The sequence below is a fragment of the Lynx canadensis genome, chromosome D4 (assembly GCF_007474595.2).
Source record: "Lynx canadensis isolate LIC74 chromosome D4, mLynCan4.pri.v2, whole genome shotgun sequence".
NCBI lineage: Eukaryota > Metazoa > Chordata > Mammalia > Carnivora > Felidae > Lynx > Lynx canadensis.
In genome coordinates, this window is record NC_044315.2 from 1554139 (window position 1) to 1577676 (window position 23538).

General features: G+C 56.0%; 1 protein-coding gene across 2 annotated transcripts in view; it reads left to right on the forward strand.

The window, feature by feature from the left end:
• PHF2 (PHD finger protein 2) overlaps positions 1 to 23538 on the forward strand; it is a 76732-nt gene that overhangs the window by 28039 nt on the left and 25155 nt on the right. The window contains exons 1-4 of one of the 2 annotated variants that reach the window (XM_030293672.1): positions 7071 to 7154; positions 8297 to 8382; positions 13834 to 13948; positions 22963 to 23123. In XM_030293672.1, the coding sequence (XP_030149532.1) occupies positions 7090 to 7154; positions 8297 to 8382; positions 13834 to 13948; positions 22963 to 23123 (427 nt within the window). In that variant the 5' untranslated portion in view covers positions 7071 to 7089. Of the gene's footprint in view, positions 1 to 7070; positions 7155 to 8296; positions 8383 to 13833; positions 13949 to 22962; positions 23124 to 23538 lie in introns of those variants that run through there. The other variant, XM_030293671.1, reaches the window with a different exon arrangement.

Consider the following 23538-nt stretch of genomic DNA (forward strand, 5'->3'; position numbering starts at 1 on the left):
GCTAGGGAGGGGCGCTGGGAAGCCCTCCCGACCTTCAGAATAAAGCGGGACCTTGCTGCCTCTCACAAAGGGAATGCGTGCTCGTTTCCCGAGAGTGTGAAGAGAAAACAAGCTTGCCGTCACCTGGAGTGAGGCGTGGGGAGCCCTCCTGGGTGCGGCTGTGCACCAGGCTATAGTTTCAGTGTCTGCAGCTCTTAAATGTCTAAACCCAAACACGTGTGCGACCTGAGTTTGAACGGCTGCGTAACATTTCCGCTGTGAGAGCGCAGCGTGCCCGGGTGCCCGACCTCCTGGTGGCGGGTTTGCTGCTCCTGATTTCTGCTATTTTAAGTAATCATGGACGACCCACTTTGCGCGTCAATCTTGTGTGCATTTCTTTTTGCCTTAGAACAGGTGTGTAGGTGTGGAGTCCTGGCCTGGAGAGTAGCAACCTTTAGGAAGCTCGTGGCCGTAGCTCAGGAGGCGCCCTCCCACGTGGGTCCTGCCACGGCAGGTGCACGACCAGCACCTGCAGCCCCGCCCGTGTCGTGACAGCTCGGCATTGCCACTGCTGAGCTCCCGGGAGCCGCATGAGGGCAGGCTGTGCCCGCCCCTCCCCGCTGCAGTTGAAAGGGGCCACTTCTTTCCCCCCCCGCCCCCAGGCTCCTCCTGTAATTTAAACAGTAAACGTCAAGACAGGGCTACAGAAGTTGTGGCTTATGTTAAATCAACACTCTTGACAGCAATAATAGGAAAAGCCATGATGCAATTTAATTGTGGGTTCAGGACATAATTCATAAACCCTAGCAGTGTGGTGTGGGGTGTCCAGGCTGGGCGGGAGCTCTGTGTGCAGGGTCCTAACCCTGGGTTCCACAAAGTCTGCAGGCTGGAGGGCAGAATGGGGGGGGGGGGGGGGTCCCTTGGGACGATCTTGGAAAAGCCCCTTCCTCCCTGGGCCCCTTGTTGCCATGAGGGCCTCATAGCCAGAGCAGCTCCACGGGGTACATGTGGGTTTTGCAGGAGGAGCCGAGAGCCCAGGCCTCCCCGGGGAGGACAGCTGCTGTACGGAGTGTCTATCGTCCCCTCCGCCCCTCAGGGCCTCCTCTTGGCCTTCTTCTTCGCTGTTTTGTCCCCCGCACCCCCCACCTGCTGTCTTTCTACTTACTGGGCTCTTGGCGCCACATCAGCTTGAACCTGTTTGGGGCAGACTCTGTGCCAGATGTGGGGTCACTGGTGGCTCAGGTAAACCAGCCTCCGGCTCACGGGTCACACGCCTTGGAAATGCGCCTTCTGCCTTCTGCCCTCAGTGGGTGTCACCGCTGGCTTCCAAGCCAGTGGTCGAAGGAGCTCTGACAGGAGCACAGCCACACATACGTGTACACACACACACACACACACACACACACACACACACACACATGCAGGTGCACTCTTGGGCATACAGCACACACACACACACACACACACACACACCCCACCTATATGTACATGCACACCCGCAGATGCATGTACACACACCTACATGCATGTATACATGCAGACAACATATACGCATTCGCCCACGCATGTACACATGCATGCACACCCACCCACGCACATGCATGCACACACCACACGTGCATGCACACACATGCATTCATGCACACACATGCATGTACACACTCAGGCACATGTACACACTCACCCACACATGCATGTACACACCCACACGTGCATGTACACACATATGCATGCACACACTCACCCACATGTACACACACACATGCATGTACACACTCAGGCACATATGTACACACCCACACATGCATATACACACACATGCATGTACACACTCAGGCATGCAACACACATGCATACACACCCCCACATGTACACACACACCCTCATATACATGTACACACACCCACACAGAGCACACGTGCAGCCCCACATATACACATACACCATGCATGTACACAACACTAACATACATGTATCTACCCGTGCATGCACACACCCCACACATGTACACACATGCACGCACCCATGCCTGTACACACTAACATGCATGTACACACCATGCTCACATGCATGTGCACACGTGTATACACTCACACACAAGTACACACACAGCACCACACACATGTAACACCAGGCACACATGTACACACACACACAGTCACACACACAGACATAATTTTGTTCTGGGTTCTCCACCAGAAGGAGCTGTGCACACCTTGTGCTCCAATGTGTGTTTTCCACTTCAGGACACACTGGATTCTTTCCTCCTCAGCATGTAAAGATGTACTTTGTTCTTCTGAAGATGGTCCGGTGGCATCCCGGCCACACAGAGCACCGAGCACATGGTGACGGGTTTGTTTCCTTGACTCTCAGTGTTTGTGTGGCCACACGCCAAGTGGCCAGCCCCAGCTCTGGCCTGTGGCCCGTGGCCCGTGGCTCTTGCTGTGTGGGGCCCCGGTCTGTGTCCTGGATGTGCATTGAGCATCTCACCCCAGTGAGGGCCGCTGGCTGGGCCTGTGGCCTCCGCTCCTCTAGGCTCCGGGCCTGGGTCCATGCTCCGTGCTGCCTGTCCTCTCACTCTGCTGTCACAGCACTGCCGCCCTGCGCCCCAGGGGCCTGCAAGTTGTGGAGATGCTCACTCCCGGAGCCTGTGTCCTGGGGTCCCAGGAGGGAGGGCAGGGTCAGCAGGGCCTGAGGCCATGTCTTAGGTATGCTCCTGAACCCACGCTCCTGCCTGTTGCCCACCACCTGGGTGCCTGGCCTCCCACCAGGGCCCCTGGGGCTAGGTCACCTGGGTGGCCCCGAGGCCCCTGTCCACCTGGGAATGCTGCGCACACAACAGACAGATGATGCCGCTGTGTGGCTGCCCTGTCCCTGCCGCCGAGGCTGTTCTTGTTCTGTTATAGAACCGATGTCCTAGGGTCTTATCCTGTGAACCCATGACACCCCTCCAGCCCCTGGTTTGCTGTCTCTGTCCCGCTCCTGTCAACTACCCTGCTCGCCTCCTCCCTGTGTCCCCCTGTCCTCCCCTCCCACTTCTCCCTCCTCCCCTCCCCCTCCCTTCTTTTTCTCCCCTCCCTCTCCCCTCCGCCTTACCTCCCCTCCTCCTTCCCCTCTCCCCTCCCCTTCCTTTCCCTCCCCCCTCCTCCTTCCTCCCTCCCTCCTCTTCTCTCCCTCCCCTCCTTCTCCTTCCTCCCCTTACCCTCCCTCTCCCTTCCCTTCCTCTCCTCCTCTCCCCCTCCCCTCCCCCCTTCCCTCCCTTCCCAACTCCTCTCTCCCTTCTCCCTTCCTCCCTCCCTTCCCTTCTTCTCCCTCCCCTCCTTTCCTTCCCCATCCTCCTTCCCCCTTTCCCCTCCCCCTTCCCCTCCCCTTCCCTCCCCTCCCCCTGCCACCCCCTTCTCCCTCCCTTCTCTCCTCCTCCCTCCCCTCCCTCCCTTCCCCATTGTCCTCCCCCCCCCCCGTTCCCCTCCTCTCCCCCTCCCCCCTCCCCCCTCTCCCCTCTCTCTATCCCTCTGTGCTCTCTTCCCTGCTCCCCCAGGCACCACAGCTGCTCTCACTTGGTTCACAGCTCCCAGCCTCACAGACCTTCCGAGGTCACAGTCTCCGCAGGGCCAGTGTCCCGTGGGACTGCCTTGTACAGATGCCATGTGAGCGCAATGTGGGGACGGGACACAGCAGACCGGCTCTCAGCTTATCCACACCCCTTGTCCTGAATCCGTCCCTGGACCTCAGCCGGTAACTTTGAACCCCTGCTTGGGGCCGGAGCATGGGGAGGCTCTAGTGCCCGCTTCTCATGCCCACCTTTGGTGGAGAAGCCGGAGTCAGGTGTCTCCTCACCCCCCCTTGGCACACCAGGCCCTCCTGAGCCTCTGTCCGCTGCAGCTCTGCACGAGCACCCACACGGGCAGGGTCAGGCGAGGCCTCAGGCGTCCCCTTCAGACGCGCGGCAGGACGGAGGGGCGGCGGGCAAGCCGAGCCCCCACATCCGCCCAGCGAAGTCCTTGGGCGCCCAGCTCTTGTCCTGACCCAGTAGCCGTCTCCACAGGGAGGTGATCTCCGAATCAGGGGGCCCTTACAGGGTGGGGGTGGGGGGTGCTACAGAGGACGTGGTGTGGAGCCCACCTTCAGGCGTGTGCATGTTGGGGGTTTTCTTCCCTCTCGGACCACCTGCCGGCTGAATCTCGCCTTGGGCCGGGCAGGTTAATGAGGTGGTTGCTTCTGTTTTGCCTTTAACATGAGGATTGCTCACCTAAGGAGATTTGAAGGCACACACCCGGGGCCTGGGCCCTAGGGAGTCTCCTCCAGACTCCATATCTTTGCTGCTGGCTTTAGGGCGGGGAAAATGCTTGTAGCTTGTCCACAGCTGTTGTTCTTTTAGATTTTGGGGTGATTTCCCCAGTAATTTCTCGGGAGGTACTGGGGAAGCCCTAACTTTGGGGTAATAAAGTAGGCGAGCTGTTTCAGGAGAACTGCTGCCGGGCAGTTCACACTGACTGTGGGGTCCTAGGACCCTGAGACACCGGAGTTAGGAGGTGTCTCGCACACACACAGCCAGGGGGCTGGCTCTGGGACCTTGGTTTCCACACTCAGGTGGCCCTTGTCAGGGTTACAGGCACAGGTGTCAGGGCCCGGGTGGTGGCACATGCCAGTCGTGGGGGAGTTGCTGGCATCACCCATTAGGGGAGAGGCCTTGGCTGTGGCCGCAGCACCTGCCCTGGGTCCAGGCCCTGGGTGGCCCTCCCAGGTGAGGGGCAGCCCCGAGGTGTCTTGGGCGGAACAAGGGACCCACACCCCCACCCCCCACTCTCCCTTTTGGTCTGGCCTCCCTGTGCAGGGCAGCAGATGGCCAGCCCATCTGGGCTCAGGTTGACCAGCACCCCTAAGTGGTGGTGTGGTAAAGAAGGAGCCCCCAGGGCTGGAAAGGGGTATTGGCATGCACATTTGTGACCCCTGGGCCTCAGCTCCCCCTCCTGTCGTGTGGTTCGTGCCATGGCCCTTCCAGGGCATGATGGGGCTTCTGGACACGTGGGACCAGCAGGTGGTGATTGGGTTGGGGGAGGTTAAGGTATGTTGATGTCAGCCCCCATTCCCTCTGCTCTCTTAGAGCTAGGGTGGAGCCCCCTTCCACCGTGGATCTGACCCCTGACCAATGAAAGGGCCCCCGTCTGTGTGGCTGAGTTTGATCTGACCTCAGACATCCTATGTGCATGGTGGGCTCCTTGTGTGTCCCTAGAGTCTTGTGGCCAGGCAGGAGTACGTGATGGGACGTAGGGTACCCATGGCCATCCTGGACATCTGTCTGTTCCAGGAGCTGCCAGTGGCAGGCAGCCTAGAGCAGTGTGGACTCAGGGCAGGGACTCCAGGTGTGGACACGCGGTGTGGATGTGGGGTTTGGCCATGAGGTGTGGCTCTGGGTGTGGCTAAAGGATGTAGAGTCAGGGCATAGACCTGGAGTGTGGACTCTGGGTGTGGATGCAGGGTGTAGAATTGGCAAGTAGACATAAGGTGTGGACGTGGGATGTGCACATGGGGGTGGGTTTGGGGTCCAGTTTCTAGACCCAACGGGACCTGAATGTCTGCAGGGCTCTGCCTCTTGCTCAAGCGCGCAACTGCTAGAGGGTGCGGGCGATGGGGGCTCACCGCGTGCCCAGCTGTGCCGTTGCCCAGCCCCTGCTGGCCTCACACCAGTGTGATCTCTGATCGACGGATGAGCACACCGAGGCCAGCTGACCCAGGGTCCGGGGTGCAGAGCTCCCGCTCCCGGGGGAGGGGGCCGAGTGAGCCGCCAGGCTGCCGAGGTGGGTCTGAGGCCCAGGAGGGAGCTGGCTGCCCATAGGGGGTGGGGACAGCGTGGGAGATGTGCCGTCGCTCGCTGGGGCACTGGTGGGCAGGGTGGGCTGTGGAGACAGACCAGGGGTGATCTGGCTGTTTGCTGTCCCCAGGGTGCCCCCCGCCTGCAGTGTTTCCAGATCAGAGTGTCTGGTCTGGTGCATCTGCCGGGTGGCTGACCCGGTAATGTGGGTCTCGCTCCCCCCTCTCCTGGTGGTTAGTGGGCCGCAGACGTGTTCTTCCACTGGGGAAATGCGCCTCCTGCATGGTTCCTGGCGGGCAGGTAGGGACACCGAGTATTTGCTGCAGGTGTTTTCCGTAGTTAGGACTTCAAAGTTTGCCGTGGGCTTGGAGCTCTCTCTCAGCTCGGCAGTGTCCTCTCCGATTTGCTTTGTGTTTGTTTGTTTAGAAAGCGAGCAGACAAACGCACCCTCATAGCCTCTCTGGACAGGTTTGTCTTTTACACCCGACTCTTTAGGCCGCGGGGACTTCAGCTCCATTTGTGTTCTGAGGTGAAGAGTAGACTCCATGTGTTCAAAAGCATTTGCCAGGGCCTTTCTGGGCTCAGGCTCTGCTCCCGGGATGGTGGCCCGTGGCAGCTGTGGCAGGCAGTGTCTAGGGCCCTGGGGGCTGCAGTGGCTGCGGAGGGTCTTGTGCGCGGAGCGCCCCCCTGGGCCAGGGGGCAGGGGCCACAGTGAGGGGGCGCTTGGGGTCTGGGCAGCAGCCTTACCTGGAGCACCCGGGCTCCTCCTCGTGATGGGGCGAGTGATGGTCATTGCCGCCGCGGGATCGCACGCGTCCAGTACAGTCCTCGATGCTGCCCGGTACAGAGGGAGCGCTCAGCCAGCCTTAGTGATGGCTGGGTGACGGTGGTGACCAATGACATGGGCACAGGCAGGTCCGTTGTCTTTTTGATTGACATAAAATTCACATAACGTGAAACTTAACCATTTTAAAGTGAACGCTTTAGTGGCATTTAGTACCTTCCCCGTGTTGTGCAGACATTGCCTCCACCCAGTTCCAAAATATTTGACCCCAAAAATGGACCCCATGTCCACTGAACCGTCACTGTGGCTCCGCTGGTCGGTCCTCTACCTCCTCCGAGCACTGCATACGGATGGGGTCGTCCCACACATGACCTTCTGTGTCTGGCTTCTTTCACTCAGCTTGAGTTTCTGGGGTTCACCCGTGCTGCAGCAGGTGCCAGCACCCCTTCCTTTTCAGGGCTGAGTACTGCTCCGTCATGTGGACGTGCCATACGTGTCATCGATTCATCAGCTGATGGACATTTTGGCCATTGGGATCAACACTGCCGTGAACATTGGTGTTGGAGTCCCCATTCCCAGGTCTTTGGGGCACAGACTCAGGAGTGGGATTGCTGGGGCCTCTCATGATTCTGTGTGTAAAATTTTGGGGGACCGTCAAACCACTTCCATAGATGCTGTGCCATCTTTATATCCTCGCCAGCGATGCAAGAGGGTTCTCATTTTACCGCATCCCCACCGGCACTTGCTGTCTTCCCCGTGTTTTATTCTTGTGAAAATTGTAGCCATTCTCATGGGTGTGGGCCGCATCTCATGGTTTTGATGCACATTCCGGTGACTTTAGATGACTAAGGATGATGAGCGTCTTTCCTGAGCTTGTGGGCCGTTTGCATCTCACCTTTGGAGAAATGCCTGTTCAGGCCCTTTGCCCGTTTAATAGTTGATTTCTGGTTCCTTTTGTTGCTGAGCTGTAAAGCTCGTTGTGCCTTTTGGACGCTAGTACTTTGCAAATACTTTCTCCCATTCTTTATGTTACCTTTTTACTGTCTTTGTGGTGACCTTTAATGCACGAGAGTTCTACATTTTGATGATACCCAGTTTATTTTTTGTTTTGTTGCTTGTGTTTTTGGTGTCCTATTTAGGAATCCATGACCAAATCCATGGTCATGAGGGTCTACCATGTCCTCTTCTTAGAGCTTTACAGTGCTAGGCCTTGTATTTAGGTTGTTGATCCACGTTTAGTTAATTTTTTATATGGTGTGAGGTAGGGATTCAACTTCATTCTTTTGATACTCAGTTGTCCCAGCACTGTAGTACCACCCCCTGGGACAGGAGCCCCCCATGGGGTCAGGAGGGGCCTAACCCATGGCCCCGAGCTGCCCCCGGTGAAGTGGTGGGGGCAGCCCACCTCCGAGACACCCTTGGCCTCTCTGGTTCTAGGTGACAGGATAGCGGTGGCCTCATGCAGGCAGGCCTGTTGGACGGCCTGGTCCCTCTGTGTGTGCTGGTCATGCGTAGCAAGACCGTCCTTGCCCCTGCCTCCTTCCTCCTCCTCTTCCCCTGTCCTGTCCTTGTGGGCCACTGTCCTCACACATGGTCTGCTCCGTCTGCACTCACACCACTGCGGGCCCCTCCTGTGGGCTGAGCAGGAGTTGCCTGAAGTTCTGCTGGGCAAGTACTTGAGGCATTGAATGCTGGCCACATCTGTGTTTCCTCTGTTTCAGCTGTGTGGGAGTGGAAGAGGAGGAGGCCCCAGACATCGACATATACCACTGCCCCAACTGCGAGAAAACCCACGGGAAGTCTACCCGTAAGTAGGGGCTGTGCTGCTGACCCTCAGTTTGCACTCGCCCTGGCCTGGCTTTCTGGGTGCACGCCCTGGGTAGTTGCACACTGGTGCCTGGGACCACTGCCGGCCCTGCTCACTGCCCCTATGGACCTGTCACTGCCCCTCCCGACCTGCTCCTGCCCCTGTGGACCTGTCACTGACCTCCCGATCGGCTCCTGCCCGTGGGTGCAACTGAAGCCACCCAGGTCGTGCTCTCAGAGGGGCCAGGCCCGTCTGAGATGGGAACACCACACAAGGTCTGGGAGTGCCTGTGTTGGGGATCTGCTGTCCCTTCTCCAGTGCCCTCTGCTGGGAGAGGCCCTTTCTCAAACTGCCTGCTGGTCCTGTGGGGGGGGTGTGGCACATCCTGTGGGGGCTCCTTAGGGAGCAGGTTCATCCATGGTGGCTCCTTGGGGGGCTGTGTCCCTGCTAGGAGGGGAGTTCTGAGGCTGAGCCACATAGGGGGTGTGCCCTGGTCTGCAGGTGTCTTGGGAGGGGCCTGGCCTGGGGACAAGACAAACGGCATGGGGGTATTAACGTGGCCTCAGGTTTCTGGCCTGGGCTGGGGGGCGTGGGTGCTCATAGAAGGTGCGGGCTGGACACTGACCCTGGCTGGGTGGCTGATGACAGCCCTGTCATCCTGAGCCCTGGGTTAACTGGGGGAGGAGGGTGGGGGCCACATTTGGCCCCAGGCACCAGGAGGCCTTTCACCCCCTTCAAAGGGAGCGCCCCTCCCGGTGTCCAGTCACAAGGCAGAGACTGGATCCCCAGCTCCTGGGGGGTGATTACTGTGGATCCAGCGTGGGTAAGCGAGGGTGCCAGCGCCCTGTTCTGTGGGGTGGGGCTGGCCCTGGCGGTCTCGGGGGCTGTGCCCTGGTCACTTGGGAAGCTGGGAGAGGCAGGTGGGGTCACCTCTGGCCTGTGCGCCACGGTCACCAGGTGGCCGTGGGGCTGCATCGGCCGGGCTCTCATTCTCCAGCCCCTGGCACATGGTCATCACGCGGTAAAGCACCAATGCGTGAGAGCAGCAGGAAGGTTCCCGGGTCCCTGAATTATCCTCGTCCCCCAGGAGCTGGCGCTCACAGTCTGCTGTGATTACCTGGACATCATTCTGGTCACTGCTTTACAGCAGATGTGGGAGGGTAACCTGTGGGTTAACCGACATCTCCCAACACTTCATGAGCCACAGAGGAGGCTCAGGGCCTGGGGGGATGAACAGGGTGGGGACTGGGCGGTCACACCACGTGGTCCTGGGGCAGGGCAGGGACAGAGCAGGACTGGAGCTAGGAGACCCCGCCTGCCCCACAACAGAGCTGAGTGGCCTGAGGGAGGGTGGGGCAAGGCCCTGAGGTCTGGGGGCTCTTCCATGAATCGGGGCTCAAGTTGGGCGACAGTGGGGTGCCGAGGTGCGTGTTGGTGCTCACATACAATGTGACTTCCACATCACCGCGTGTCCCGGAACCCCCTTTCCCTGACTGTGAGCTTACCCACTGTTGAGGGCATGTGTGCCTGCTGACTGAGACCCTGCCCCTGCGCTGGGGAGTCCCAGCTGCCCTGTACGGGGGCCCTGTACCGATGCTGAAAGCCAAGTGCGGGCGACCCTTCCTGGCACTTCTAGCCAGGTAGCCGCCGGGGCATGTGGGCACCGCGGCCCCTCCCTGGCTCTGCGTGTGTGCGCACATGCATGTTATGTGTGTGCGTGAATGTGCGCAGAAATGTTCACATGTGCGTCCACGTGTGTGGGTGTGTGCATGAACGTGGGCACACGTGTGCATGAGTGTCATGTGCGCACAAGAATATGCGTGTGCGTTTGCACGTGTGTACATGTGTGTGCCTGTGCACGTGTGTTTTACAAATCTTGTCGCTACTGGAGGCCACGTGTCCACGAGGGACAGAGGTGCAGAGGCTAGGACTTCCCACCAGTGTGCACACCGGTCACCGTCAGTCTGCACTTGAGGTGTGTCTGTGCCCAGACCGGAGCGCGTCACTGTCCGTGCGTGACACGCTGGTCAGTTTGCTGCATCTGCTCCAGTCAGACCCTCCACGGTGAGGGCTCCCGCTGTCCCCATGTCCCCAGGGGGCCCCCCAAGCCTGTGGGCTGCGCCGGGGGGGGGCCCTGGGTGGGTTTGGGGTGGGCACTGAGATGAGGGTGGGGGCTCACAGGTTTACCCCGATTCACCAGATCTGGGGCCTGGCAAGGAGTCAGGAGGGCTCCCAGGAGTGGGGGGCTCGGCCCTTACAGCAGCTCTGACCCTGCACTGCGTGTCCAGCTCTGACTGCTCCCTGATGCTTACACACCCCCCGCCCCGGGCCCATGAGGCTGTGCTGCCCTGGGGGGCGGGCACCTGGCACCCCCACGCTCCAGCCTCCCGCTGGGCAGATGTCCCAGGTGCCTTGTCAGGGGGGGTGGGGTGCCACGACAAGAGGACCCTGGCCTCTGGGCCCCGGGGAGGGAGGGAGCCCGCCGGCCAGGGCTGCGCGAGGAGCGCCCAGAGCTCACCCGCCTCCCTCGCGGTTCCGCGTCTGGCTGTTATCCTGGCCACACGCTCCGCCACAGCGTCACGTGGGCCAGTCCCTCCTCCAGGTGCTCCTCGATGCTCAGTCCGGAGTTAGGGCCCAGGAAGGCCGCCAGCCCGGTCAGCCCCTGCTTCCCAGGCCTGGGTCCTGGCAGGAGTGTGGGGGCGCCGCTGCTTCCCCCACTGCTCTTTACATCTGCACCCCCATCACCCGGCCGCACCTGCCCTCCAAGGCTTGGTTTCCCCACACGGCCCCTGGGGCCAGGGCCCTGGTGCCAGGCATCTGTGTCCTCTTGCCTCCGCACACCTGCTGGGGAGACCTTGGGATGTGGGGAGTGGGGCAGATGCAGGTGCCAGCCTGGGGGACCTCGAAGGCCCCGTGGGGTCCCCTCCGCAGCGCCTCCCTTCTCCCGACCTCAGCTGCCCCCCAGACGGCACTGGGGGGTATCTGTCCTCCCCGCTGGTCCTCCCCCACCTGCTGGTGTCACCCATGGCGGCCAGTGTGCGGGCTGGCTGCCCCTTCCACCCCCGCCTTGATCCCTGGACGCGTGGGACCCCTGGTAGTTGGCGGGAGCCAGGCTCGCCTCCCACCAGAGGCAGCCCCATCGCCGAGGCCCACAACGCTCCTCTGTGGCCGTGCACGGCTGCCCTCGCTCCCCGGGCCCTTCGGTGGGGGGCACCTGGTAAAGTCTAAAGCCCGGGGCCTGAGAGGCGGCCCAGGGTCATGTCCTGATGCAGCTGTGGGCCCAGAAGGAAGGATGATGATATTGAGGCTGGTTTCAGAGTCAGGGTGACCTGGGCCATCGTCAGAGTTGTGTCCCCGCCCCGAGGCCCTGCCTTGGCCGTGAGCACCCTCTCCCTCTGAGCCTGCTGGCTCTTCAGGAAGCAGGGATGGCTCTCAGGCCAGCTGTGGCTTTGGTGACCCCCGTGCGGAGCTGGGCTGCTCAGCACGCACTTGGCAAACCGCTGAGAAGAAAAGGCCTGAGCCAGGGTAACCAGAGGGAGGAGGGTGGGCACTGAGGTGCCAGTGCAGTGCCCAGGAGACCAGCCATTCACAGACATCCTGCATGCCCACTAGTGCTGGGCTGTGCCAGGCACCGTGGGCGTGTGGGGAGAGCCCAAGGGTCCAGAGTGGGACTGAGCCCTGTGAACAAATGGTTTCAGCCCGAGCAGCCTTGCCAAGAGGAGGGGCCGTGCGCGCAGTGGGCCCCACAGAGCTCCTGGGGTGGACGGGGCACCGTACACCCTTCCCCTCCTGCAGCTCATGAGGGCCCCGGACCTCGCCGTTAAAGATGCAGCACAGAGATGCCCAGTAACTTGCCCAAGGTCACACAGTTACAGGCTGGTGGGGCAAGAAAGATTTGGACAAGCGGTGGAGCCCTTCCGTCTCTCGTCTGTGCCTCGGGCCACCACCAGAACCCCCAGTTCGAGTCCCCCCTCTACAGGATCTTGCCGGGTTTCCGTAACGTCCACTCACACCCTGGCCACGGCAAACCAAGGGCGATGGAAATGCCACACCATTGTTGGAGGCAGGCTCAAGGGCCATTGGTGGCAGCCCCCTCCCTGTCCCTGTCTGTGAGGGATGGGCATCCTGAGGGTCCTCTGGCAGTCCCTCAGACCCAGTCTCATGTCTGTCATGGGGCCAGCCTGTTTCACAGCCCACCCAGCAGCTGCCAGGGACAGGTCTCTGTGCCAGTGCCGTCCTCACTCACCGAGTCACCAGGGGCTGCCCTGGGCAGAGGCTGGGGCCACAAGGAAATTGCTTCCCTCCCCCCCAGGGGCTTGCAGTCCAGTAGGAGTGTGTGAGTGCGTGTGTATGTGTGTGTGCACGTGCACGTTCTGGGTGCACCGCGTGGGCGTGCACACGGGTATGTCCTTGTGCGTGCGCACACGTGTGTGCACATGCACATGTGTGCAAGTGCACCACAGTCCAGTAGGTGTGGTATGTGTGTGCACGTGCATGTACTGTGTGCACTGCATGGGTGTGCACATGGGTGTGTGCTTGTGGGTCCAAAGGCACGCATGTGTGCGTATGCATGCGTGTACAAATGCACCACAGTCCAGTAAGTATGTGTGCAAATGTGTGTTCTGTGTGCACCTCATGGGTGTGCACACGGGTGATTGTGTGTGCATACCTGTGCACATGTATGTGTGTGCAAATGTGTCAGTCCAGTAGGTGTGTGAATGTGTGTATACATGTGTGTGCACACGAATGTTCTGTGTCCGCTGCGTGGGCATGCACACGGGTGTGTGCTTGTACGTGTATAGGTACATGTGTGTGCATGTGCACATGTGTGCGAATGTGTCGCAGTCCACTAGGGGTGTGTGCACGCACTTGCGTGTAAAGAGTCCAGGGTGGGGTTCCCGGTGCCCTGGGAGCACACACGAGGAAAGGAGAGTTGGAGTCAGCGGTCAGGGTGGCGGTGTCAGAGGGGGACACACAGGAGTACAAGGTGGCACAGGCGGGGTGTGGGAAGGGCGGGAGCTACAGAGGGCAGTGCCAGCCTGCTCCTGCCCCGGTGGTGGGCTTCGGGCAGCAAACGTTGCAGCAGCGAGGTGACAAGCTTGAGGGGAGGCGTCCCCTTGGTGGGACCTCCCGGTAGGTGCCTCTGACGCGCTCTCAGCGGACTGGGTGCTAATGGGAAGGGTCCCGGGCTCCCCCGGCTTTGGGGTCGGCTGAGCCAGAGGAGTGGGAGGGGCAGGGCAGGGGTGGGGGCCGTTGACCCAAGGAGGGTGGGAGGTCACAGGGGCGGGGGGTGGGTGGGTGGGTGGCCCCCAGGGGACATCGGGGGCGCTGCCTCTGCGGAGGCTGGAGTCTCAGTGTTCACAGCTCCTCAGCTGCCCTCTGGGCCCGGCCCCTGTGGTGCGGGGAGGGGAGGGCCCACGCTGGGTGCCATCTGCCCCTGTCTCCCCACAGTGAAGAAGAAGCGGGCCTGGCACAAACACGGCCCAGGGCAGACGCCCGACGTGAAGCCCGTCCAGAACGGCAGCCAGCTCTTCATCAAGGAGCTGCGGAGTCGGACCTTCCCCAGGTGGGCGGTGGCGGCCTCGTCCTGGGGGGCTCAGGGGCACAGCCTTCCCTCCAGGGGAGCGGCACAGCCCCCCTAAGCCCTAGGCGCTCCCAGCTCTGGGGCTGACCTCTTCCTTCTCAGCACCTGCAGGTCAGGTGTTGGGGACCCTCTTCCTCTGGGCTCATGTATCCCCCCACCACCTGGTGTGGCCCTTCCCACGGAACCTTCCTGAGGGGGAGGCTGCTGAACTCAGGTTCTGGCGGGCGAGGAGTGGGGGCCGGGGTCCTGCCCAAGACCACCCTCCAGACGTGGCCCTCTGCCCCTGGGCCTGACGGGCTGTCCCCAGGTCCCCTTCTCAGAGACCGCCTGCCCGCACCCATGTGCCGCGTGCGGGTCGAGGGCAGAGGGCAGGGGCAGGGCTGCGGGGACCCTGACTCGTGGACATGTGCTCTTCAAGCTGCTCTGCGCCCCCTCAGCCCCTCACAGCCGGAAGACTTTTGTTTGTCCGACAAGGTTTCTTCTCTACTTTTAAAGAGTAACTCACTGGACCCAGCATCCTACGTGGTGGGTCCTTTTCCTTTTAGCACTTCAAATATTTTGCCCCGCTGTCTTCTTGCATGCACAGTGTCTCATGAGGGACCCAGTATGACTCTTACCCGTGAGCCTCCACAGACAAGCTACCTCCCTCCTCTGGCTTCTTTCCTTTCCGCGGCTTTTACTGAGATACAACTCACAGACCTGACAGTTCGCCCATTTCAAGGGTACAACTCCGTGGTCTTCGGTGCGTTCACAGACGTGTGCGCCACCAGCAGCCGGTTTAGAATGTTTGCATCCCCCTCCCCCCCCCCGCCCCGGTGTCTGTTTAACATTCTGTTGTGTGGACAGACCCCACGTTGTTTATCCATTCGTCAGCTGACACGCTGGGGTTCTGATGTTTGGCTACTGCAGATAGTTCTGCTATAAACGTTCTTATACGGGATTCTGGGGGACATGTGTTTCCATGTTTTTAGGAGCAGTGGCTCCATGTTCAGTTGTCTGAGAAACTGCTGGACTGGTCTCCACAGTGGTTATTAACGCCACTGTCCGTTCCCACCAGCAGAGCGTGAGGGTCCCAGTTTCTGATACCCTTGCCGGCCCTTGCGAGTTGTCTGGCATTTTGATTCGAACCATCCTTACAGGTGTGAGGCTTCTCTCTCTCTGGTCTGACCTGCATTTCCCTCATGAAAAGTCATGTTGAGCATCTTTTCATGTGCGTGGTAGTCATTTGTGTGTCTTCCTTGGAGGAATGTCAGTTCGGACCCTTTGCCTATTTTTAATTTTTGTGTCTTTTAATTATTAAGAGAGTTTTTTTTTTTATATATTTTAGATACAAGTCTCAACAGATAAATAATTTTTGAATACTTTATCCTGTTTTGTAGACATTTCACTTTCTTGATCATGTCCTTTGAAGCACCAACATTTGTAATTTTGACAGAGTCCAGTTTATCCGTTTTTTATTTGTTACTTGTGCTTTTGTGTCATAGCTGAGGATCATTTGCCAGATCCACACCCCAGGTCATGAAAATTACCTTCCTACAAAACTTCTAAGGGTTTTGTAGGTTTTAGGTCTTACGGTTTTTGTTTTTGATACATTTTGAGTTAATTTCTTCATATAGGGTGAGATAAGGATCTAACTTTTTTTTTTTTTTTTTGCACGCATCTCTCCATTTGTCCCTGCACTGTTTGTAAAAAGACCACTCTTTTTCTATTAAATGGTCTTGGCTCTTAGCTGTCAGTATATGCATTTATTTCTGGACACTCAGTTCTGTTCCACCAATCTGTTTATCCTTAGGCTGGTCTACTGTGCTTTGCAGTACGTTTTGAAATGAAGAAGTATGAGTCCTCCAGCTTTTCTTTTCTCTTTCTTTCTTTCTTTCTTTCTTTCTTTCTTTCTTTCCTTCTTTCCTTCTTTCTTTCTTCCTTTCTATTGAATATTTTTAATGTTTATTATTTTTGAGAGAGTAGAGAGAGTACGAGCCGGGGGAGGAGCAGAGAGAGAGGGAGTCACAGAATCCCAGGCAGGCGCCAGGCTCTGAGCTCTTAGCACAGAGCCTGACATGGGGCTCGAACTCACGAACCGTGGGATCATGACCTCATTTGAAGGAGGACGCTTAACTGACTGAGCCACCCAGGTGCCCCTCCCGCTTTGTTTTTCTTTTTAAAAATCCTTCTGGCCATTCTTGGTCTGCTGGAATTCCATATGAATTTTAGAATCAGCTTGTCAGGCCTACAGAGAAGTCAGCTGATACGGATTGTGTTGAATCTGCACATCAGTAGAATCGAAGTATTGCCATCTGAAAAATGCAAGGTCTTCTGACCTATGAACATGGGTATTCTTCCATTTATTAAGATGTTTTATGTTTCCTTCAATAGCGTTTTGTAGTTTTCAGAGTTTGTACTTCCTTTGTTAAGTTTATTCCTAAGTAATTTATTCCTTTTGATGCTCTTTTAAATGAAATTGTTTTCTTAATTTTATTTCCAGAGGGTTCATTGCTACGGTACTGAAATCGAGTTCAAGTATATTCATCTTGTATCCTGCAACCTTGCTGAGCTGGTTTATTAGTTCTGATAGCTTTTTAGTAGATTCCTTACAACTTTCTATATATGAGATCATGTCATCTGTGAATAGTTTCCTTTCTTCGCTTCCAATCTGTGTTACCTTTTTTTTTCTTGCTTGATTGCTCTGGCTAGGACTTCTAGTAGAATGTTAAGTAGAAGAGACAAAGATGATCAGGGCCCCATCATTTTCAGGGTGCCACGCTTGGGGTACAGCCTGAGTTCCACAAGTGTGGGCCAAGGGGAAGAAGGGAGCCCCCCCACGTCTCGTCTGCCCTTGCGTGAGACTGAGAATCAGGAACAGACAGCTGGTGCAGGATGAGAAAGGCTGCCGTCCTGTTCCTCCTGGACGAAGCCCTCTGCTCGGAAGCTGGGGAGAGCTCCCACTCAGCTTTCCTGTGTCCTTGGCCGCGGCCTTCCTGAGGGAGGTCTCCTCGCCGATCCAGTGGGGTAGAGGGAAGAATGGCCTCGGCCCATATATCACAGGCACATGCCTTTCCTGCCAGGTTTTCATAGATTTTCTAGACCTGATGTTTCTCCATTTGCTATTTGCTCTTAGAACCATTTCCAGAGGTTTCGAATAGTTGTTTTTCACAGTAATTTTCACCAGTTTCATTGGGTTTTGGGTCCTCAGGGCTCTTCACGCTGTCATGCCAGAGGTAGACCTTTCTCATGTGGCCTCTGTCAGGATATTGCCTCTCCTGTTTTGCAGTTTGATTAGGACGTGTCCAGGTATAGTTTTCAAGTATTTAATCCTACTTGGTGTGGTCTCAGTTTTCTGGATCTGTGGTTTCACATCTGCCATTAATTTTAGAAAATTCTCAGCCAGTATTACTTCCAACATTTCTCCTGCTTCAAACACTGCTCCTTTCTCTCTCTTTTATTTTTGGTGTTCTCGTCATGCCCACGTTGCTCTTCCTGCAATTGTTCTGTATATTCTTGGATATTCTGTTCCCTGCTTGTTTCATTCTTTTTTCTCTTTATGCTTCAGGCTGAGCAGATGTTATTAACTTCAAGCTTACTGAGTCTTTTCTTAGCCACATCCAGTCTACCAATGAGCCCATCAAAGGCATTCTTCATTTCTCTTACCATTTTCAATTATTTCTATCATTTCCTTTTGATTCTTAGAGTGTTCACTTCTCTGCTTACATTTTCTTCTGTCCTTGCATGTTTTCCACTTTTTCCATTAGCACTCCTAACATATTAATCATAATTTTAAAAAATTTCCTATCTTATACTTTCAAATTCTGTGCTATAGCTGAGCTGTGTCCTGATATTTTTAAAACGTTTTATTTTTTAATTGAGGTATAATTAACATACATTGTTATATTAGTTTCAGGTGTACAATATAATGACTCAGTACTTCTGTACATGAGCAGAAGTATCATCTTCTGCACATGAGTATCACTCAGTGCTCATCATGATAAACGTACCCTCAACCCCCTTCACCTGTTTCACCCATCCCCCCACAGACAGACTTCCCTCTGGTAACCACCAGTTTGTCCTCTGTATTTAAGAGTCTGCCTTTTTTGTTTCTTTCTTCTTCTTGTTTTTTTTTTTTAATTATTTTAATGTTTTATTTATTTTGAGAGAGAGAGAGAGAACAAGTCGGGGAGGGGCAGAGAGAGAGGAAGACAGAGAATGCACGAAGCAGGCTCCAGGCTCCGACCTGTCAGCACAGAGCCTGACATGGGGCTCGAACACGTGAACTGTGAGATCATGACCTGAGCCGAAGTCGGACGCTTAACTGACTGAGCCACCCAGACTCCCCATTCTTTGTTCATTTCTTTTGTTTCTTAAATTCCACATATGAGTGAAATCATATGGTATTTGTCTTTCTCTGCCTTATTTTTATTATACCTAACATTATACTCTCTAGCTCCATCCATGTTGTTGCAAATGGCAAGATTTCATTTGTTTTATGTCTGAGTAATATTCCATCGTGTGTGTATGTGTGTGTGTATATGTGTGTGTGTATACACACCACATCTTCTTTGTCCATTTATCAGTCGATGGACATTTGGCCTTTCTGTATCTTGGCTGCTTCTGATAGTGCTGCTATAAACTTCAGGACGTGTCTTTTTGAATTAGTGTTTTCATTTTCTTTAGGTAAATACCCAGTAGTGGAATTACTGGGCCACCACATAATTCTATTTTTAATTGTTTAAGGACCCTCCACGCTGTTCTCCAGAGAGGTTGCACAGTTTGCATTCCCACCAGCAATGCAAGAAGGTTCCTTTTTCTCCACATCCTCGGCGACACCTGTTGTTTCTCGTCTTTTTGATTTCAGCTGTTCTGACAGGGGTGAGGTGATTTGCTTTGTGTCTTAAGACTATGGTTTTTTGCTGTTTAGCACATCTTGTGATTTTTTTGGTGAAAGCTGGACATGATGTATTGAGTCAAAGGAACTGAGGTGATTATGCATTTAGAGTGAGGTTTTGTGTTGACCAGACCAGGGACTCGGTTGTGTTGCTGTAGCTGTAGGTGCCAGACACATGACTTTCTCCTAGTTTCCTTGTGTTTTCCTCCTCTCCTGTTCTTGCTGGGTGTCCCTAACAACTCCTTCTTAAATAGAATCTGTCCTGCAGCTGTCTTGGCTATACTCAGCTACCGTTATACTGTTGTATGGTAGTAGGATTGGGGTAGGGGAAGTGTCCTGTAATTGAATAACACACCTCACTGTTTCAGTGGGCCCGAGGCTCTGGGCTGTTACCTTTGGAAGCATTTCTTGGCCTTCGCTTTTGCTCTTCTTCCCTAAGACAGGAAGCTAGTGGCATCAGGGGTGTGGGTGGGCACTTGCCCTTCCCCCATCAGAGGAGGGTCTGGTTAAGTAAGTGCTCCTGGAAGGTAGACTTTTGTTATGGAGAACACTCGGAGTATATTTACACATAATTGCTCTCCCCCAACCGTGTCTGAAATAGGACAGATCTTCACCAGGAGAACCTGTGGGTAGAACCCATGAAGGTGGGTCTCCTCTGAGGCTGGGCCCCATGAGTTCTTAACTCTGAAGCTAGTTCACACTCAGCCTCTGCACTTTGTCAGAAATCACTTTAATTATCCTCTCAGTTACCGCCTCCAGCCGCTTCTGCCTCAGGTAAGGTCCTCTCGGTGGTGATTCTCTGTGTTTGCCTGTCTCCCCAGATTCTGGGGGTGACTGTTTGCCCTGTAACCCTAATGTTCAGTGAATCTAAGAAAATTCCTTGGTATTCAGTCCGTTCAGCTTTTTTCTTGTTGTGAGGACAGGAATGACCATTTCCAAGCTCTTTACATGTTGGAGTTGAAGCCATTAGTCCAGTTCCACTTACTTGAACCCCTTCTCATTAGTTGGGTTGTCTTTTTCTTGCCTACGTATTCTAGGTACTTGCCACCGATCAGATACTTTCTCCTGTCCCGTGATTGCCTTTCCACTTTCTTCATGGTGTCCTTTGAAACGCAAGTCTCAACTGAGTTTGTCAGTTGTCAGTTTGTCAAGTCTTCAACTCAGTTTGAGTTAGTTTTTGTCTACGTGAGATAGGGTCCCGCTTAATTCTTTTGCATGTGGACGTCCAGTTCTCTCACGCACCATTTATTGAAATGACTGTTTTTTTTTTCTCCATTGAGTTGTCCTGGCGTTCCTGATGAAAGAGCAGTTGGCCACAGATGTTTGGGTGTATTTCTGGACACTCGGTTCTGCCGCACCGATCCATACGTCTCTTCTCTCTTCTCATGCCGGCACCACACGGTCTTGATTACTGTAGCTTTGGAGTGAATTTTGAAGTTGGTCAGTGTCCTCAACTTTGTTCTTTGTAAAGACTGTTTTGGTCATCTGGGGGCTTTGCACTTCCCGTCAGCTTTCCAAGTTCAGCTTGTCCATTTCTGCAAAGACGTCAACAGGTGTTCTGACAGGGATTGTATGAAATCCGTAGCTCAATTTTCTCTCATTTCTTGAGTCCCATTTCTTTCTTCTAGATTTGATTTCTCTCTTACTGAATTATATCCTTTAGTGGTTTAGTAAAGGCCTATAGAAATATTCTATTTTTGAAAATGTTTTCATTTCATTTGTGTTCTTAAATGATTCTAATTTTCTCAAATGGGCCTAAAATTTTAGAGTAAATTTATTTTCCTTGAATTCTTTGAAGATACTGTTATTCTGTTGTCATTTAGCATCTCTTGTTGTTCACAAGATGTCTGTTGTCAGCCTAGTGGCTGGTGTTTGTTCATCTGTTTACTGTTTGGTTTTGGCAAATAATCTGTTTTTTTATCTGAAGACTTTTCAGATTGCCTCCTTGTCTCTGATGTTCCACAGGTATGCTACAGTGCATCTGGATGTGCTTTGTTTTTATCAGTTCTACTCAGGACTCAGTAAGATCTTTTAATTTGAGGAATTGTATCTTATCTCAGTTCTGAAAAATGGCCTGTTTTCTTTTTAAGTAGCATTTCACCCCCTTTCTCTGTATTATTTTTCAAGTATTCCATCAAATTGACCATTTTGGGGGGGGGGTGCAGCTACTATTGAATGCATCTGTTGAGTTTTTAAATTTTTTCAAAAGTGACGTTTTTCACGTCTAGAATTTCCGCTAGGTCATTGTCAATGTTGCTTGCTCTGTTGTCCTCCCTCCCTGCCCTCTGCTGCGTCCTCTCATTATCCCTGTGAATGTGGTTAGTATGTTTCCCAGCCGTCCATTGTGCTCAGTCCCCGGACCCGTGCTCTGGCGGATGTGTCTTCCGTCATTCTGTGAGGCGGCCTGTCTGCCCTGGGCCCAGAGGTGTCCCCGCAGAACCGGTGTGTGTTTGTCTTTGCTGGGTCCTCATGGATTTTGCAGTCCCAGACCTGGTACGTGGGGCTGTGTGACATGAGGGCATGGGATCCCGGTTTGTCCGGACACCGTCTCCCTCTGGCTACCCCGGGGCTTCCACAGATGACCCTGCACTGTCCCAGTGCTGCCGCTCACACACCCGCCACCCACTCCTGGCCTGAACCTAATGCTCTGTCAGCACTGGTCCCACCCGAAGGTCCCTGCTCCGTCCTCACCCTAACTGCCCCACGTGCTCCCTCTTGGTGGGACGTGGCCTTGCAGCTCCTTCCTCTCGAGCACTGTCTTCCTTGGAGCCACAACCCCGTGCTCCCCTGGCTGTCCTCCACCTGCCTGGCCTCCTCTCCTGCTGACCACTCTCCCTGGGAGTTGTGGGGACTCTGCTCTCACCCCTGGCCCTCGGAGTTTACACCTCCCCCTGATCCCCCGCCCCGCCCAGGCTGTCTCTTGGCCGGCGGCTTCAGCCTCCCTCTGCAGCCTCTGAGCTCCTGACCCGTCCTCAGTCCAAGTCTGTCCCAAGTCAGCTGCGGATCTGTCCCCCGCACACGCCTGCTCTCCTCCAGCCCTTAGTCCCTCAGCTGTCTGCCGTCACCTCCCTGTTCCTCCACCCTTTCGCCCACCACTGCCTCCTGGTCCGTAAGCTGAGCCCCCTCCCCGGTCGCGGTGTCCAGCCCGCTCCCGCGGCAGCTCCCCGTCCGTCCGCACAGCCATTGGATTGACCTCCAGCTGTTGTTGCCCTGCTCAAGCCGTCCAGTGGCTCCCCAGTGCTCTCGGCACGAGGCAGAGGCCCACCGCTGGGCAGATAGGCCACCTCAGCTGCTGCGCACTCAGCCCGCTCACCCCCTACCCCCGGCTGCTGGGCTCCTTCGCCCTCCCCACCCCTGGCCACATTCTCCCCACTCCAGGGCTTGGCCGGCACCCCCCTTCTGCCCGGGACGTGTGCCTCTCAATCCTGCCCCTCCAGGCCTGGACAGGCTGCTCTGACGCTGACCCCTGCTGTCTTCCCCCTGAGCTCTGCTCTCAGCGGTGGGCTTACGGCCTTGCATGCTTGTCTGATGGAGGCCCATCTCCAGCGTCACCACGGGGGCTCTCCAGCTGGGCCTCAAAGGTCCCTGGTGCCCCGGGCAGTGCCCAGCACGCAGCTGGGCAAGCTGGGCAGGGGAGCCACTGACCGCAGCACCCCAGGTTGCCCTCGGACCCTGTGCTTGGCTTGTGCAGGGAGTGGATTCTCCCTGGAAAGGGTTTGTCTCTATCTGCTGTGTCCTCAGGCCCAGCCCCAGCGCCGTGCAGGATCTAATCTCTGCGCACATGGGAGGAATGTTATGGAGGGTGGGCAGGTAGGGCAAGGGGCAGGGGAGGGATCCTGCCCACGCTCTGCCTTTCTCTGCCGTGGTAGGAGGGCTGGTCTCTGTGTTTCCCCTTCCTGGGCCTCCTGGACCTTGAGGTCCAACGTCTGTGATGGATGTGGGTCCAAGCCACGTCGCTCCCCCAGGACCCCTGGGCATGGTGCTGGGGACGAGCCCTCCTCCCAGGGCGTGGGAGCCCGGGTTGCATGTCTCCGGCTCTGAGGCCCTATCCAGGCCTGTCCCGGTGCTGCGGGGCCGGGACCCTGGCCGGCGTGACCTCCGACCCCCACTTTTCCCGCAGCGCGGAAGACGTGGTGGTCCGTGTGCCCGGCAGCCAGCTCACGCTGGGCTACATGGAGGAGCACGGCTTCACTGAGCCCATCCTCGTACCCAAGAAAGACGGGCTGGGCCTGGCAGTCCCAGCCCCCACCTTCTATGTCAGTGACGTCGAGAACTACGTGGGTGAGTGGCCACCCTGGAGCCTGCTCGCCTTAGGCCCTGGCTGGTCCCCATGCTGTGTGAGCGCTGTGATTCGGGGTCTCCGTGTACGTTCAGGGCACTCTTCTTAGAATCAGACCCCATGTCCCGCTGAAATGACACGTGACCCTGGCCGTCCCCCCAGTCAGTTATTCTGACTGCGAAGGGGCCTGTCTTGGGACCCTTTCATTCTGCAAGCTGCAAAACCCATTCTGTTGGGTGCTGATGGCGGTAATGGAGGGCCCCTGCCTTTGAGGTTTGTGCTGTGCCCCCCTCAGCCTCTCCTGGGCCAGCCTGGGGCACCCTTGGTCTGCCCCAGGACCCTTCCTCTCTGGATCCCTCCGGCTCCCGCTGGTGCTGCCCTGTCCAGCCTGTCTCCTGTCCCCTTGGCAGCAACCAG